At 41.3% G+C, this 17,908-nt stretch overlaps 1 protein-coding gene across 1 annotated transcript in view; it reads right to left on the minus strand.

Annotated features, from left to right (window-relative positions):
• Positions 1 to 790: 790 nt before the first annotated feature.
• The window catches only part of ppp2r3a (protein phosphatase 2, regulatory subunit B'', alpha), a 66,683-nt gene continuing 49,565 nt past the window's right edge, over positions 791 to 17,908 (minus strand). Inside the window, exons 3-13 of the mRNA XM_014978973.2 lie at positions 9,109 to 9,393; positions 8,328 to 8,431; positions 8,097 to 8,199; positions 7,912 to 7,986; positions 6,055 to 6,298; positions 5,908 to 5,956; positions 5,732 to 5,821; positions 5,454 to 5,629; positions 5,262 to 5,380; positions 4,812 to 4,918; positions 791 to 3,797 (exon numbers count right to left, since the gene is read on the minus strand). Of these exons, the coding sequence (XP_014834459.2) occupies positions 3,701 to 3,797; positions 4,812 to 4,918; positions 5,262 to 5,380; positions 5,454 to 5,629; positions 5,732 to 5,821; positions 5,908 to 5,956; positions 6,055 to 6,298; positions 7,912 to 7,986; positions 8,097 to 8,199; positions 8,328 to 8,431; positions 9,109 to 9,393 (1,449 nt within the window). The 3' untranslated portion in view covers positions 791 to 3,700. The remainder of the gene's footprint in view (positions 3,798 to 4,811; positions 4,919 to 5,261; positions 5,381 to 5,453; positions 5,630 to 5,731; positions 5,822 to 5,907; positions 5,957 to 6,054; positions 6,299 to 7,911; positions 7,987 to 8,096; positions 8,200 to 8,327; positions 8,432 to 9,108; positions 9,394 to 17,908) is intronic.

A 17,908-nucleotide genomic window follows, 5' to 3' on the forward strand; every position in this document is an offset into this window, starting at 1 on the left:
TCTTAAAAAATAAATAAATAAAAATTATGCCATTTAGCTTAGCCTAAAACTTTTTTTTGATTGCACAGACCTTAATTAATATGACACCAGAAGTTTCGTTCTACTGGATATGAGCTGGACTGCAGGCCTTGATCCATTTCTTGCATTGTTCCAGACTCCATTCGGGTTTTGGCGATGTAATAAATTGTATTCTGCCCTCTACACGGCTGTCGGGATTATTTCCCACTGACAATTTGACCAGGATTTTCTTCTACTTTCCTCGAAATCTCTATGACGGCAGCACCTTAGCGATGATGAACACCAGCAATGTTTGCCGAGGTTGAGTTCGTCCAGGTAAAGTGGGCGTGGACTTCGGGACAACCTGTGACGGCTGATTGGTCAGTTGCTTACAAAAGTCATGTTAACTGCGACCACTGTGCAAGTGAGGTTTACAGCTGCTTTAGGTGTTTCTCAATTGTTTTTAGTAGAACTCTTGGGAACTTTAACCCATTTTCCATATTTTCAATCATAATTTGTGGATGATGGGTGTCTGTGTGCTTTGCTAAAGACCCAAAGGTTTAGAAATGGCTTTGTATTCATTTCCAGGCTTGAAGGCATCTGTGACTTTGTTTGTCATCAGGTCCTTCTTTAGGTCAGGGCATGATATGTTTTTTGAGATTTTTTTTTTTTTGTCCTGTCAGACATCTTCCACTGGTCTGTGTATTCACCCCATGTGTAACTTTTATGTCTTTCTAAATGCCTGAGACCTTTTGCGTGCATGTGTGTGGAGAAAATACAAGTACAAGAAGGATTAATGAAGCAGCTTTATTGAAAATGTCCTAACCATAGACGTCAGATAAAGGCAGCATAAGAAAAGGGAAAGAAAGTCAGCAAGTAAGAAAGCAGGAAAAGAACAAAAAAGCATGCCAACACAATATGCAACAATGAACATCCTCTTGTCTTCTCTGCACACGAGGAAGAATGTCACAATAAAAGTCCTTCCTGCCTCTCTCCTTACAGAGATGTGACGCTGGAGTCCTGCATGGCTTCTCTCGTTTTGTGGCTCGTCGCATTTGAGCACCGGGACACATTGCATAGAACAGAAATGTTCACTTTTTACATACAGAGAGTGAGGGTGTATGAGTGTGTGTGTGTGTGTGTGAGAGAGAAAGTTTAAAGGTTTCTGTTTGTGTGATTGTCAGAATGGAGAAAAAGGAGGATTTCATCTAATACTAGTGATAAAACTCCACAAATCTAACGAGCGAACAAACACACATCTACCATAATTTACCCCCCAGCCCAAGCCACACAGTGGCACAACAATACAAATCATGACGCGTCATAAAATAATCAGGCTTATCACAGCTCGAATGGCTTAATGGCTTATATTATAATAGTTGTTAAAGTACAGTTTAATACAGAAGATAGATTTACAATCGGTATAAAGCAGAATTGGAGAGTTTCAGGTAGACGCCGTAAATCTTTACAGCTTTTAATCCCTTTGAATGCAAACTGTGTACAAGAGGAGGTACGTAGCAGTGAATCTGAGACGAGACCAGATCTACTCCTGATTAAAAAAAATAATAATAATCAAAACCTGTGCAATGCAAAGCTATTCAGCACAACCTCAATGGCAACACCAAACAAGCGCTCCTAAAACACACTTGTCCGTCTGTGATTTGTAAGCCTTCACATAGTGCTAGCTCGGGTAGACACAGGCACTTGTCCCCGTGAGTGCAGCGTTAAGTAAATGATGTCATTTAAATGGATTTATTTATTTTTTTTTTAAATTAAGGAGTTGTCATTGTTGTTTAGTTTCAATCCAGATTGGTTGGTCCTGGAGGGCAAAGCGAACAGCTAGTCCAAGAGGGGCTGAGACCAAAGCAGACTATTGTTGTCAGTTCTGTTGTTTCAGTCAGGAAGATCAATGGTGACGCACTGCCTCCAACCTCAAATTTTTTTTTTTTAATGTAAAATTTCACTGATTGGTCTGTAAAAAAAAAACAATCCAATGCTAATAGGATGACAGTTTCAAGAAGAAAACAGCGAACGCAAACTATTTAGTTTTTAACACTTCTTTCGTTTTTTTTTTTTTTTTTTCATTTTAAATTTGGTCCTAGTTGCTAGTTTCAACCTCCAGTTTCAATTAATCTGGATTTTCATTAAATCAGGGGAGTTATCTACTGACTTTAACTCCAGATAAACTTCATAGAACCTCACTTCAAAGTTTTTAACTATCGCTTTAAATACATCTACTGTAATTTTTTTTTAAAAAAGAGAACACCATCAGGAATTTTACCTCAACCTGTGTGATTTGAGTTACTGGGACAAGATGTCAGAAAAGCTATGGTACATTGTGTAAGTTATGTTCAATAGGGTAAAAGCCACCAACAACATGGTGTAGGCTGAAATGTTAACAAAAGAACAGCATGTTCAGCATGAAATAACTTCATAATTTTTAACTGCAAAGTGTTTTTGCCTAACAACAAAAATGGAAATCATAAAGTTTAGTCACTATTCACCGCACATGTGAATGGTAACTTACAACATCTGGACAAAAGATGCTTAACAGACAGCTGTTCAACATGGTGGATGAAATTGTAAAAAAATAAATAAATAAAATCCTTTTTTTATACCCTTTGACCTACTTTAATAACTAATAATACTGGGCTGCGTCTGTGCATGGGGACAGGAGACATTAGTTGTTAGATCTAGCATATTAGAGATATAAAAGTGTAAAAATAAAGAAAAAAAATGCTGAAGGAGACCAGCAGGAGGGACACACGTATCCTAAAATAAAATATACTGTTTGCATTGTCACATATGTGACACGTGGAAATGTTTGGACAACCCTACCAGAGTTTGACACGACTGGCAGCGCGGTTCCTTTCACGTGCGTCTTTCCTCAACGTCATCTGAAATGCAGGGACTGAAACGTTACAGTCCGGGACCTCAAACGGGGGGCGGGGGGGGAAGGAGTCTGGGAGAGGATGAGCAGCTCTGGCAGTGAGGGGGGGGTGACCGGACCACCAACACCAACACGGGAAGTAAAAACCCAGTTGTTCTGATCCGTGCAGTAGCCCATACCGGCCACAGAGAGGAGACGGTGCTGCGATCGTCCCTGACCTGTTACATGACCTCTCCCAGAGGGGACTCAAGTGTTAACAACTTCCTTTACCAGAAACGCAGTGACAAACTGCACACGCAGCATGTTCCTGAGGGCCGGGTCTGCGCGTACGTCACATGGAGGAGAGCGCTGTTGATCCTCAGCGGCAGTGGCTTTAACAACTTTAAGAGCTCTCAGCTAAAAGTTTCTCTGCGTCGATCTACCTTTGGCACAGCAACGGTAAAAACTTTAAAAAAAAAAAAAAGAAAGAAAGAAAACAGATTGTCTTTTGGCATGATTGTCAGTAGAGAATTCACAAAGTTTTTTGTTTGTTTTTACAGTTAAGTAGTTTTCTCCCAATCTCCGGCGAGCTTATCAAGCAGTTCTTTTTCTCTCCGCCGTCACCGTCTTGTCTTCTCAAATGGATCAGAGAGCAGAGATATTGTGTGCGAATGCATAGTCGCGCCACGCACGCGGCAAAACAGAAGTGTACATACACAAAACGCATTCATAAACTCCTTCCTGAGAGAAGCCAGGAAGTCCCTTTTTTTCCCCCACATTCAGATCCTATGTTTCACCCACACGCAGACGCCCAGCAATTCCACGAAAAGAGACTTATGCCGACAGGTCGGATATGACCAGTTTTTCCATCTTATTCCCAATCTCTCCTGGGACTTGAAGCTCCTCGGATTCATAGTCGTCATCAAATGTCCTGAAGTAAAAAAAAAAAAAAAAAAAGCAAATCACGCTGTTATCCTTGCAAATATTAAATCTTAAGTAGTTAATATTAACAATGCATTTGAAGAGTTTTGATATTTGGTCATTTTACAACCACAAGCTGTCATGTTTTCTTATTGGGATTTTTTTTTCTTTTTTTTTTTTGACTGACCAACACAAAGTCTATTGTGATTGTGAAATGGAAGGAAAATATTTTTTCTCTAAATACAAAATCTAAAAGCTGCATTTTGTTATGTTTTTCTTTTTTGGCACCACTGGCCTTTGTTGAGTTGTAAATTGGCAGGAAAGTCGGGTGGTGACGAGGCGGAACACACACAATTTGATTACAGCCACAAATCTTTTATAAATATCTGTACAAGATTAGCTGCCCCCTTCCAGAGCTTCACTTTATTGCCCATTCTTTTCAGAAAAATGTACCCAAAAGCTAGCTCAGACTGGCATGGACAACATCTGTGAGCATAAATTTTTATGCGTTACCAGAGTCTTCTCTTTGGAATTAGGTTTGGATCTTGATTCTAACATATGCACTGAAAACGCTTTGATCCAGCCACAAATACGTGACATTGTAGATGTGGCTGGATGTTTTGAGTCTTTTCCCTGCTACAAGTTCCTCTTCAGTCTAGATTCTTGTGTAGCCTCTAAGAGCCTTTCGTCTACGATTGCCCTTTATTTTGGCTCCATCGTATCCATCAACTTTAACCCGCTTCCACGTCCAGGTTAAAGAGAATAGATGATGAGTTTCGAGAGGTTCCTCTTCTGACCGAGGTGATTTCTTCCACCGGTTCCCCGAAATGTTTGTGTCAAACTGCAAACTGCGTTTCTTGTGAGTTTCTTAAACAAAAACAAGAATCGTTTTCCTTCCCCGCCCTTTGTGTTGAACTATTACATAAAATCCCCCTTACTTATGGTTGTAATGTAGCCAAATGTGACGAGGTTTAGAGGGTATCAATTATTCTTAAAGGTACTATATACAAGTGTTTGTGTGTACCCTTCATGGAGCTGCTCGTTTGCGGTTTCCTCTGCTACCAGTATCTCGTATTCCTCTGCAGCATATTTGTCCCAGTCGGACGGCTCCGGACCTTCACTGTCAATGTCCTGAAACACATTTTGTTTTATTATTATTATTATTTAATTTTTTTTCTACAGCCACAAAATAAATACAGCTAGGGAATTTTCAAGAGTCATGTAAGGGTAAATAATAAAAAGATTAATCTGATAGATGCTGTAAGAGTTATTTACTTATATTTATTATTTATTATCAGTTATATTACTGAAAATCCAGAAACCTATTATTCAGAGATAGAAGAAGAGAACCCTTCCGTCAGAAAATGTAGGTAAAATTTCAATCAACTCTAGTAAAACACAGATTTTTATTGTTACGTTCGGTCCTGAGATTTTATTTGAAATCCTGTTGCACACAAGAAACACAAGTCGGCACCTTTTGCACTGCAAATGGATCTCTCTGCTCGTGGTCCAGGTATTTCTCCAGATTGAAGAATGTGTCGAAGAATATGTGAGCCATCCGGCAGCGCTTCAGATCGCTCAGGGTTATCTTGCCTGGAGGAAAGGCATTCGTGTGTTTAATGCGAGCAGAGAATCAGTGTGTGAAGAAAGTTAAATGATATTTAACCTGGATTCTCGGGCTTGACCAAGTCAAGCATTTGGCAGAGCAAATCCTGGAAGGGCAGCGGCTCGATGCCCATCCTCTCCATCCTCTCGCACTGCTCCTCATAAAAGTATTCCAGCTCAAACATGGAGAGAACGCCGTCGCCGTCGACGTCCATGCAGCGATACCAGTACTCTATGCTGCCGAGACAAATGGGAGACAGATCGTTGGCATTTCTGAGAGCGACTGCGAACTCGCACAACAGATGGCGAGTCACGGATATCCGAGCAGCTGCGCAATACCTGGTTGGGTTTTTCTTGTCTTCCTCAGATAAGAGGAACCAGACAAACTCAGCGTAGCTCATCCTGCCTTCTCTCTGCACGGCGTTGCCCCTGGAGACGAAACAGACAGAGCCGTTTGCATCGACCGCCACGTTGGCGTTGAAGTAATCAGCTCCACTCTGTGTGTTTCCACTCACCGGGTTACAGCACCGGAAAACAACCTGTCGATGATTCTGTTTGAGGACGCTGTCAGAAGGGTGAGGATATAATGGGAGGGATAATGAACAAATGTGATTGGACGCGTCATAAGAGAACGCTGTGTTTAACTTCCAAGCTGTTCTTACCGTGGTCATTGTATCTCGACAGGTCCTTGGGGTCAATGTAGAGGTCGTGGTCGGTGTCCAGCTCCCAGAACTTGCAGTAGATGACGTAGAAGTGTTCGTAGGAGAAGTAGTCGGTGATCTGGTTGATGTCGTCCTCTTCTTCCAGGAGGGCCAGAGTCTGCAGGAAGTTGCTCCTGCGCAGCTCTGTCATGGTGACGCGGCCCGTCCAGGAGCGGTTCACCACATAAAATATCCGCTGGATGACCTGCGGCGGGCAGGGGGGGAAAGACGAGTAAATTCACCGGAAACACTCCGTTCGTAAAATCTAAGTCGTTAAAGTTCATCGACACGGCGAAACTACAGACTGCTGTAATTCTTTACAAAAACAATTAGAGGAAAACATTTGAAAATTGTGTAAGATTAAGGAGAAAATGTTTAAAATATGCCAATACAGAACAGCCAGAAAATATTTTTTGTGTGTCAAACTGTGGAATCACTTGAATATTGAACTTAGTCAATATCCACACATAAAACTGTTCGAATTGTTATACAAGCATAACGCCGGATATAATATATAATATTCAGTTATTGGTGCTTTTGTTGCCGATGCTGATGACGAGAATCTTTTAGGCAAACAGAGAATGGCCCCAAAAAGATAAAATATCCATTAAATTACACATATGAACGTGACAATTTTATTTGCTTTCACCAGGGAATTAATTTCAACAATGAAACGATGGGAATAAAAAAAAAAATTAAGCATCTACATAAATTTTTAATGGGAAAATAAATGCAAAAAATAAAAATAAAAAATCACATTGCTTTAAAGATGGTTCCCACTCCAAGTCGGACAGGAGATCAGCTCACAGTTCAAACCAGGGGTTCAGGTCACACTTAGCTCAACAAAGAGAGGCTCAGCAATCGTTTCCTGGTAAATCGACCTCCCAGAGCTGCTAATGTCTTCTACAGAACTGGATCAGCTGATGCACTAGAATGGTCTTAAAATGGACATGTGGCGGACCGGCGGTCTCGGCTGAAAAATGGGACCGCGGGCGGCATCGTTTCCGTGACGTCACGGCACGCTGACGCACTCGATGCGGCTCCGCGCTTCGACGCAGCAAAACCGTCGACTTCAGAGGCACGTGACGCAGCCGCTCCTGTTGATGCGTCCGTCTAATGTTACACAGCAGATGTTCACAGGAACAGCTCTGCCGGCAACGGGGGACAAGCTCACTGGTATTAGAAACGCAATTTTATGAAAATGAAACATCGCAACGCCGTAACTTAGAGGATAGGCGGCAACTGTCATCATCTCAACCACGTTGTGTTCTTAAAATGTAAAATGAGTGGATTCTTCACAGAATGCTCACTGCTACTCTCTTAGTCACGTTTATTGGCACTCCTAACCCTCTCGCTCAAAAATTGTGAGAAATTCGACCCTAATTTAACTGAAGTATATTTATTTTGTGTGAAAAAAAAAAGTTAAAGCAAAACCACCAACAGTACAGCTATTCATCATATAAAGTAATAAAAAAAGTGATTATGAAACATATGTTTCACTTTTTGCTTTTTAAATTGTTGCTACAGATTTCTTCCTACAATAATTCAGACTGTTCCTGACTCAGTTCTTAAGGATTTGTGGTCCTTAATGCTGATTTTAAAATACAGTACGCTAAATTGCACCGTGAATAAGTGGCAGATATTTTATCAATCAAAAAAAAAAAAAAAAAGAAAAACAGGAAGAAACGGAGGAAGGACATGAGAATTTGCCTAACAATCAGAAAGCTTTACGAAAAAGCTTTCTGACTTAAAGTAAATACCAAAACACACAATCTGAATAATAACTCATTTATCTTTCCATTATTTTTGGTCATTTACCGTAGTAATGTAGCGCGAGTGGAATTCAGGGGCATCCTTCAAAAACGTGAGTCCAGGGTGCGTGTCCACAATGTCCTATAAGCCAACGATAAACGGTTATAGAAAGAAGAGACGTTTCATGCTTTGAAGAAACACACCGCAGCACTAGACTGTGTAACAAAAGCAAGAGTTTAGATGGCACCTACTTGGAGAAGAGGAATGAAGTCTTCCTGTTCCAAATACGTAAGCCCAGGTTTAGATAGCAGATAAATAAACCTCGATGAATCATCGTGGCAACTGTGCAGCAACCTGCAGAAGAGAAGACAGGAGTATGTTGGGAGGAGATCTGATTTCAGAACCTGAGGGGAGTTGAAATGTGGAGGATTCTGATAAAAAAACTAAAAAAAACCTGAAGAACTAAAACCTAGCATCCTTACTTCCTCCATGTTGCAACAAATGAGTGAACCGACACAAAGCCCGTCCTCTCACCACCAGCAGCATAGAACATGGCTGCCTTCCAGTAAAGCGGACATCCACACACCTGAACGGAGACACAGACAAAACCAGTCACTACTGTACAACAAAACAACATGTTTGTTGGCAAAAAAAAAAAAGAAGTCATAGAAATCGTATAACGTCTTTTATATGTTTCCACGACGTAGAACAGCAGTAGGGCCTCCACACTGGCTCATTATGCCACCAAGAATGGCAAAGAATATTAGGTTTTGAATTATTTCTTACTAAAAATAATAATAATTAAAAAGGCAAGTGTAAGCAATTTTCCGTTTATTACGCAATTTTACAAAAATTTCCACGAGAGAATTACAACAATCGTGCTGGAACTTAATTTTTGTTTACCGTTTTATTAGGTCATAAACTAACTGATGTTATTTTTTTCTTCATTTTTCATACAAGTGGAATTAAAGGAAAAATAATTACTCTTTTTTTTTCTAACACCCGTTAGAAATTTGTTGACATGCTTTTGAAAGGGGTTGTGTAGATTTTGCAGCTCTAGAGAATTTATATTTAGTAGAACCATGACCAAAAAAATTGGCTCCTGACCTTAAAACAAAAATATTTTCCCTTTCTTCTTTGGGGAAAATAGCACAAAGTTTATCATTCTGGATGAAGTATCTTTTTTTTTTTTCCTTTTTCTTTTTTGAGTTGCTTTTTTCTTCCATAAAGCAGCATAACTTAAACTGCACATAACTTACTGACCTTCGCAATCTTGCCCATCTCATAAATGTCAGCCTTGTCCTCCTCGAACTCGGCGAAGGCCGTCTCTATGGCAGCGATGGTTGCGTCGTGGTTGGCAGTCGGGCCCGGGGCAGGGAGCCCACGAGGGTAGTAGAACCTGGGAATGTTAACGGCAGGAGGAGGGGGAGTGACGATCACCGGCGCTGGAGGAGGGCTTGGCGAACGTGGCGTGGGGGGCGGAGAAGCTGCGGTTGCGGGCGGCGCTGGAGGAGGCGTTCCTGGCTTCTTTTCCAGTTTGGGCTGGAGCTACGGAGATTAAGAGAAAATCAGGCATGGGGACAAAGGCTTAGGACTCTACGCATGTCACATGTGGTGTTCATATTTTGAATCTTTTTTTAATGGAAAAACCGGAGTCTTTGAAAAGTAACACCACATTGAGGCAGGAATTAGCTTCAAGAAGCGAAAGCGTTGACGAATCCTAAGGAAGCACAACAACCTCGGGCCTGTGACACGCATAGAAATTCCCGGTGAACAATAATAATAAACATCTACCAAACTTGTTTGGCAATCACTTAGTCGCCGCAAAACATTTTCACTGTGGCGTTGGCAGGAACAGTTCCAAGTGGTGCAACACTGCAGAAGTCAACATAATGCAGGGCAGACGTTTCCTGACTGCAAATTCTCAAACTCCAATAAAGCAACAGAAAACAGACAGCTGTTAAGAAAAATTAAGGTATTTTTTTTTTAGGAGCCGACGTGAAAATGCAGACCTGCACTAATCAGTCAAAATTTAGTTGGTCCTCCAGAGATTGGTACTCGGCCGGGCAAATATTGAAGAAAAATTATGCAGTTAAATCAACTGATTGACTTATTAAATGGATCAACTAAGAACTCCCACCATTTACAGTCTATAAAGGCAACACCACTTTTGAGTTTAGTAAACATCACATACAAGTTAGAGAATATGTTGAAATTCCTCTGTTGTCTGTTCTGTGAACATTTCAACGTGAACAAGAGAAAAAAAAATTAATAGACTAATCTGATTGACACAATGGGCGCCCTAACTATTGGCCATCTATTGCCTCACAAAAGTTTAAATCAAGAAAACACATTTTATCCTCTGTTTGCCTGCCAAACATAAGTAGAGCAGTTCGTAGGAGAGCATTATGTAGGATTTAATTTATGAGTAAAAGACCTAATTTACACTAGGTCTTTCAGTCCTCATACTGGTGGTAAGAGAACATGTTGCACCAGGGCGGAATGATAAGATACAGATCTCACAGTGTTGGTTACGGACTCTGCTGCTTATGAAATCTCCAGGCAGACCTCAGTGGAGTCCTCTCTTGGGCCTCCGTCCCGCGTGTATTGAGCAGGACAGCTGGAGCTGTGCTTCCCTTCAAAGTGTTCATTCTATCGCTCTATTCCTGCAACCCCCTGCGCTATAAATACACCACCAATACCTGTCTCAAAATAGTTTTGCCGTCCATGGCATGTAGATCTGTGTCTAAGAGCAACAAGGCGCGACTACCGTATCTGTGTGTCTTTAATGCACCACCAGGTCTGGGTTTTACGTGACGAATAGACGATTAAATGGACGACAGTCCAACCTCCATGCATTCTCTCTGCACAATTGCGCAGTGTTCATGCCGACTGCTGAACCGACTGACCTGTTGCTGCTGGAAAGACTTGAGCCTCTTTTTGAACCGTGAGGGCAGGACAAAGTCACACCCCCTGGCCAGAAAAGCCAGCTCCCCCCTCAGGTCAGGGTCCCGCCGTAGCGAGGCCTCTTTGTCCTCCTTGATCATCATGGTGGAGGCCGACGCTCGTTACTCCTCTATGAGATACGGCCAAGCTGATGCGGCTACAGACGGAGCGGCTCGCCCAGAAATTAAACTACTTCCTGTAACTGTAACTGTAATGGAAGAGCTTACTCAGGAGCCAAAACAGTCACACAAATCTGTCAATATCTCCTTTGGCATCTACTTACACTTAAAAAAAAAAGCTATGTCCTACACGCTCCCCTTGACCAAGACAAAGTTTAAAAGCTGCGTTCTGTAGAGCGGTATTCCATTAATGAATCTGAGTAAGGAGGCGTTCCTCAGGCGTCCCGGACCACGAAAAGGTTCGAAGCGACATGGTAGCACGCTCCTTTATCTCCAGCTGAAACCCCAAAACGCAGCTTCTGTCCTGGGTGGAAACCTGTCAGCTGTCCCCATGTCAGCTTTGGATGTGTGCATTAGATGTAGCCTGACTGGTGCCTGCTGCTCCAAGCTGGGCTCTGACAAGCTGCAGTGAGAAACATGAGCCATGTCAGGGTCTGGCCATACACACGCGCGCGTGCACACACACGGACCGGACTGTCTGTCCTGAGCCTTGGGGCGCTGGGTGGGTGGGTCAGGGGGCTGCAAACATGTTGTATATCAGTGAGTTATGTTTTGAAGGAACCGGGTCCTCCTCAGTTCCTGCTCGGGCCTAAAGTTAGCCGGTGGGAAGTTACAACTCAAAGTGATTGAAATAATTCTACAGCAGACAGGAAGCGTCTCTTTAAACTGCGGGACAAGCAAGCTGAAATGTTTTCATAGACGTAATTGGAGATGAAGTGATGAATCAGTGGGAGAAGCAGCTGTCGAGAAAAAGTTTATTCCTCACAGGGAGAAGTTGGAGAGGCCCTTTAGTCATTTACCTGAACCTTTTGAACACCAAAACCTGCTCTCAGTTTGTCGCTTAAACTGTAAATAATTATTCTCTGTTAGGCAAATTGAACGGTCCACATTAGCATTCCTTTTTACTACATGCATCCTTTGCCATACTACAAATACATGTGCAATCACTCATGCATACTCTCGCACATCTAGCTAAACTAATTGGCAAATTAAGCCTAATGTGTGTTTAGTCTCCTCTTTTGTTGCCAGCAAGTGGAGTGTCATGTTGGAAAAAGAGCCGAGTTTCTTTATTCGGCATCACAGGAAGGCCTGTGAAAGCAGGTAGGAAACCACATTGCTGTACTGCCTGGTGTTCTCTCCCAAAACCTGTTTAGGTGACGGAGAGTTGAGATTTAAAGTCCTGTGATCGAAGCTTGGCAACAAAAAAAAAAAAGAAAAAAAAAGAAAAGCTGATCGGTAAGATCGATCATTTCCTGGGTCCTAAAAGCTTTGCTCCTGCAGCAAAATGCTGCGAGAGCGAAGGTGGGGAAAAGCTATTGCTGGAGCTCTGGAGAAGACAGACCTGATCCATAGAGCGACATGTTCACAGGAAGGGCTGCGGTCTAAAACCTCAACTCCACAGAGATCTTTGAATGGTGCATCAATGAGGGATGTTCAGTGGTGGGACCCGGCTTTAGAGGTGCAGGGATGCAGGAAAGGGAGCGGGGGAAAGGGCTGGCTAAAGCAAACATGGCAGAGCATCACACAACTTAACCCTGCTTGGGATAGTGTTGATACTTTAGCCTATCCCAACAGTGAATGGGAACTAGGGAAGAGGAATGTTTGACAAACGACCAAACAAAAGCTGCGTTCCCATTGCAAATGTGCGCAAAACTTACTCGATATTCTGCTAATGTTGAAAAAAATTAAATTTTGCAACTGCAGTATTTCTGTTAAATGGGAAACACAATCAAAATAACACACGAATAAGTTTGTTCCCGCAATAAGTCATTAACAAAACATGCCTCGCCGTCATCCTCCTATCACTCTTGTCCTCCTTTTCGTATTTTCCGTCAGCAGTAACATCCGGTTATTGATCACGTGACTCGTGTGATGCGGAGAGTGTTTAAAATGCAGTTTTGCAAAAATACATTGATTTCAATATAGCGGAAAAATCACCTCATCCTAGCTCAGTAACTTTTTACTGAAAATCCAGATTTCTTTCGTAATTCCAATTTGCGCATTCACAGCGTCAGTATTGAGTGCATAGTGAGTGAAGAGTGGTGTCACTGAAGAGTGACACCACTCTTCAGTGCGGAAGTCGTTACTCAGATCATGCGTGAAAGTTATGTATTTTCAGTATCAGTGAGATTATAAAAAAAAAAATGTCATTAAAACAGAAAAGCTACTTAAAGATTCTAGATGGATAACGGTGACGAGGCTCATCAGCTGCTGACTGGACTTAATTTGAATCTCGGTGTAATTCAGCGTTCACCATGGCACACGTTCTGACAATGACATCCATTTGGGTTCCCAGGAACAGAAGTAACCGACCCACAGCATCACGAGTCCCCCACCTTACGTGATGGGATGGCTAACCCCACCTGCAGTCCAGTTAAAGTCTCTGAAAATCCAACATGTTTGTTTGAAATAGCAGGACAGAAAAGGTTGGGTTTTTTCTTGTAACGCTTCATCAACCTAAGGGTGGTTTTAGACGCCTGGTGGCCAAAAAGAGGTTGGTCTGCTCTTCTTTTACAGGGCATTTAATAAAAGGTTTTCCTCCTCCCTTATATTCATGTGGTGGCAAGATAAAGATGGCGTCTCCTCCAGCCTAGTGGTGTTAGTTTGTCTGTGTCAGTTAAATTCATGATTGTTAGGGGGAACGATTTCTGCATCACCAGTGATTTTGGTAAAAATGCATTTAATTTCCTGATTGAATGGTTGATTGGAGCTTTTTACTGTTATCCGAGGTAACGGTAAAAAGCATTACTTGCTATTTTGCCTGTGATCAATTCGATTTAATGTTTTCATAAAATGACAGACAGCAAAAACTGTCTGTTAGTTGCCAATACAGTAACAAGGTGTCAAAAATGTATTTTCCCTATAGCTTAACCCTTTCATGCATGAATTATGATCCCTTTTTGATTTTCTTAAGGCATAAAAAGGTAGGATTTTTATTTGTAAATATATATATATATATATATATATATATATATATATATATATATATATATATATATATATATCTGATGTCACAATATATATTTTTTTTAAAGCTTGGAAGTCATTTAAGGCAACACCAATCTGAAGCCTTAATGAGAGCAGATTCTTCTGGACTTTTTCAATACGTTCTTGCAACAAACCTAATTCAAACACATGGACAGCAACTGAATATGATAGCAGAGAAATTAAGGCCAAGTACAGACTGTTGTGTGAATCTCTTTCAGGGCAACACAAGCTGGAAATCTAGCCCCCTCTAGCGATCCAGAGGCTTATGTCGTTTTTTTTGGACAGTAAAAACAATTTTTTTTTGTTTTGTTTTGTTTTTAATTTTGAAAATAAATGTAATATTTGATCCTAACTCACTTCCCAGAGTTTTATGTCATTATGTTTTTTAAAGCATTGTTTTGCAACTGAGGGTGAGGGTTTCGATTCTCACAAGACTAATGGAGGAGTTGTGCTCATCTATGGAAATAAACCCAGAAAAATAAGTGAGTCACCTTATGTTTTGGGTAACTCCCTATACGCCGTCCTGAATTCTTCGGAACAACTGGACGCCATGCCGAAGCCAAGGTCGCATACCAATCCCACACACACACACACACACACACACACACACACGCACACACTCACAAACTTATTATCTTCTTTTCCTACCCTCTTCTGATTCTTATGCTGCAGTGGGAAACAGTCCGCAACTCGTAATAAACTGCAAATATGTTCCAGTATTCCCCTGATCCCCGTTGTATCACTAAATTATACCTCTAGCGCTTCTTGATCTCAACCTTATCAATTGCAGCAATGCAACTATGAACTCGTTTATCTCCGTATAAAGTGATATGTGTGTGTATTTAACTGTGAGCCCCAACAGATGCCGCCAAGCAGCTGTGTGCTCTTTTCCTGTCTGACTGACAGATGGTGTAACCCAGCCTCCCCGGGCCCCGCACTGCCTGGGCCTGGGACCAGTTTAGCGGTGAAGACAGTGAGATTGGTGTGGGGAGTGAGTCCGATCCTTCAAACATCCAGGATTTAGTGCTGCGCTGCGCTCAGGTGACATGAAAACAAACTCTGGCACAAACTGTTCCCTTTGAGAAGGATGCAGAGAGCCGGTGAGTCGACGACACACTGAGGAAAGACTGAAGAGGAAAAAGACACGGAAAATTCTGATGTGTTTTACGTTAGCCATTACCTTTGTTGCTGCTCACTGAAGAAATCAACTTGTGTTTGGGTTATTTTTGGCTCGAAAGGTTTTTAAGCTCCAGTTAAAACGTTCATAAAGTCCAATTAAAGGAAAGCTGCAGTGGGACACAGCTCAGTGGTTCAATTAATTTAAAAAGGAAATCAATTTAAAACTGATTTCCAACAAATGTTAACTCAAAGTAAAATGGTCAAGTATTACACTTAGTTCAATCCAGTCATGTGGTAATGTAAGATGCATCCCAAGCTGTAACATTGAGTTTTTGTGTAGCTGCGTTTTAAAAAAAATAAATAAATAAAAAAACACACACACACAGCCTTTTTCATGCAAAATTATATCATAGGAAGTATTAATTTTTTCTTTTTAGCTAATGTATCTTTTTAGCTAAAGTATTTAGCTAATGGTTTTCAGTATTTGTGGTGTCGTTCACAAAGAAAGAGAGAGTGAGTCAGCTGCTGCGGCTTCCTAATTGTTGTTTTCATGTAATCTCCTCCTTCTTTTGCAACTTTGAATCGAACAGATAATTATAAACATGTTCATAAGAGCTTAGTTTATGAAATAGGACAAGCTTGTAAATACATTTTGTCACGACTAAGTGGAACTGGGTTGAAATATGCTGCCAGCTGAGTTAACAAGTCGTATCAAAACAGAGTAAAATCCCAGTATGAGTCTAGCCCTTTGGCTAACTGCTCCACATAGAAACATGATTGAAGCAAAACGTGTTTATTAAAGCCTTCAGCTCCGTTCTTCAGGAGTCAATGTTCCACATGTTTTAAATTTTCAACTATTTGCAGGATCAAATTAAAGGTTCATTAGTTGGCTCCTGCTGAACTTATGACACAGTAAGCAGCTATTTAAATGGCAGTACTATGTAAGGTCAACTTTTTTTTTTTTAGCTTTATAGCACGTTATAATGTTGTTCCCTCATCATGCTTTGATGCTTGGATTCTTTTGTGCATGTTTTAGAAATCTGCCATGGCAACCATTCAGTTGTGCAAAACGCCTGGGGGTACCAAGCGGCATCTTCAAGGAGTTTCGTGGCTTACGAATTTCTGCCTCACAAAGCACCCTTCCCCTGTAACACTCCAACTCAGCTCCTTCAGACTAGCCTGGGTCAATAAGCAAACACCTGGTGGATCTTCACTTCAGGTGAGTTCGTTATACAAACTACTTTTTAGTGCAACGCTGGTAAAAACGTTAAAGGATTAATTGTGATTTTTTTTATTTTATTGGACTTTGCTGATACTGAGGTACTAAAGCAAATATTTCCCCCCGTGCAAACCTGGGGACGGGGAGATGAGGAGAGGAAAAGAAAGCTGAAGAAATAATGGAAGATTACTGGAGGAAAAATGGGAAGCAATTTTGGTGCTGAGTGCTAAATTTCCCAATCCTGTCCTGTGCTCACCACTCGGACACAATCCAGTCCCACTGCAACAGAAATAAACGAGTCACGAGCCTTCAAGGCATTGATCGTATAAGTACAGAACCGGAAGTGTTGAGGGGTCAGCTGTCCAGCAACAACTGTCACCTAACTGTGGAGTACACACTTGAGATGCACACATGTCGTCCTCCAGGACTTAATTAGTCCACACAAATTGTTCTGCGTGGGTCTGTGTGAGCATCCATGTATGCCTTGATGGATTCACTTAACTGGAACTGTTTATTTCTGTCTTTAAGAGCAGCTAAATAGTGTGAACATGACAGCTTCCTTAACACACACCCCCAAATCCCACACACACACACACACACACACACACACACACACACACGCACACACACACACGCTCACTCACTCACTCTATGAAACTGGCTGTCTACTGAGAGTATATTTATCTGGGTGAGGTTAGCAACTGATTTCATATTTATTTCTGCTTCAGGCACCAGGCAGAGTTTACTCACACACACATTAATTAATGGACGCAGGGCCGACAGCATCATGTACAAAATATTAGGAGAATATGATGGATGTAATGGGAAGACTTTAGTCATTAGATATAAAGCCAAGTTTAAAATATTAGAGGTACAAGAGGGAACCCGATAAATTACGGGTAATGATAGTTTGGTTGCCTTTTTTCTAGCTTTTTGAATTTAAGTTGAACTCAAGAGTTGACACTTGAGCACAAACTTCGCTAAAAAGCCTGGTTTTAGTTCAAAATTATGTCAAAACTGGACTGCAACATTTTTTCTGAAACAGCGTCAAAAAATAGATGCTGAGCAAGAAAGCAGATTTACTGCCAGTGTCATGGAGTGAACGTCTGTTTCAGCTGGACGGACACAATATCCTGCATCGGTCATTGCGCTCAAACCACCAACACATTGATGAAGTCCAAGAAAGTCAGTCTTTTTGTCAAGTTTACCTACGATACGTCACATAGGCTGAAGCAAAAACATGAAGAAGAGAGTAAACCAGACTTTAAGTCAATCATTTCTATAGTATTTTCCACGAACACAATATTGATGAGCAAAGTGCTTCACCAAATAAAGAGAACATGAGAGCAGGTCAAAAGGTAGAATGGAAAACCAGATAAAGCCAGAAGTTTCACACCATGTTTAAGTGAAACTTCTTTAAAAATCTATCAAAATAAAAAAAAAAAACTCTTGAGCTTTGATTTCAACAAGGCCAAGTTCATTTATATTAGAACTAGTGGAAAGACGAAGGTGCAACTGCAGAAAAGGCACATTCACACCAGCGTTTGGACTTAGTCTGAGGAACAGTGAGTAAGAGACTTTGCCACAAACAAAACCACAAAACACTGTAGCA

The sequence above is a fragment of the Poecilia mexicana genome, unplaced genomic scaffold, assembly GCF_051168715.1.
Source record: "Poecilia mexicana isolate PSO_F unplaced genomic scaffold, ASM5116871v1 scaffold_22, whole genome shotgun sequence".
Classification (NCBI taxonomy): domain Eukaryota; kingdom Metazoa; phylum Chordata; class Actinopteri; order Cyprinodontiformes; family Poeciliidae; genus Poecilia; species Poecilia mexicana.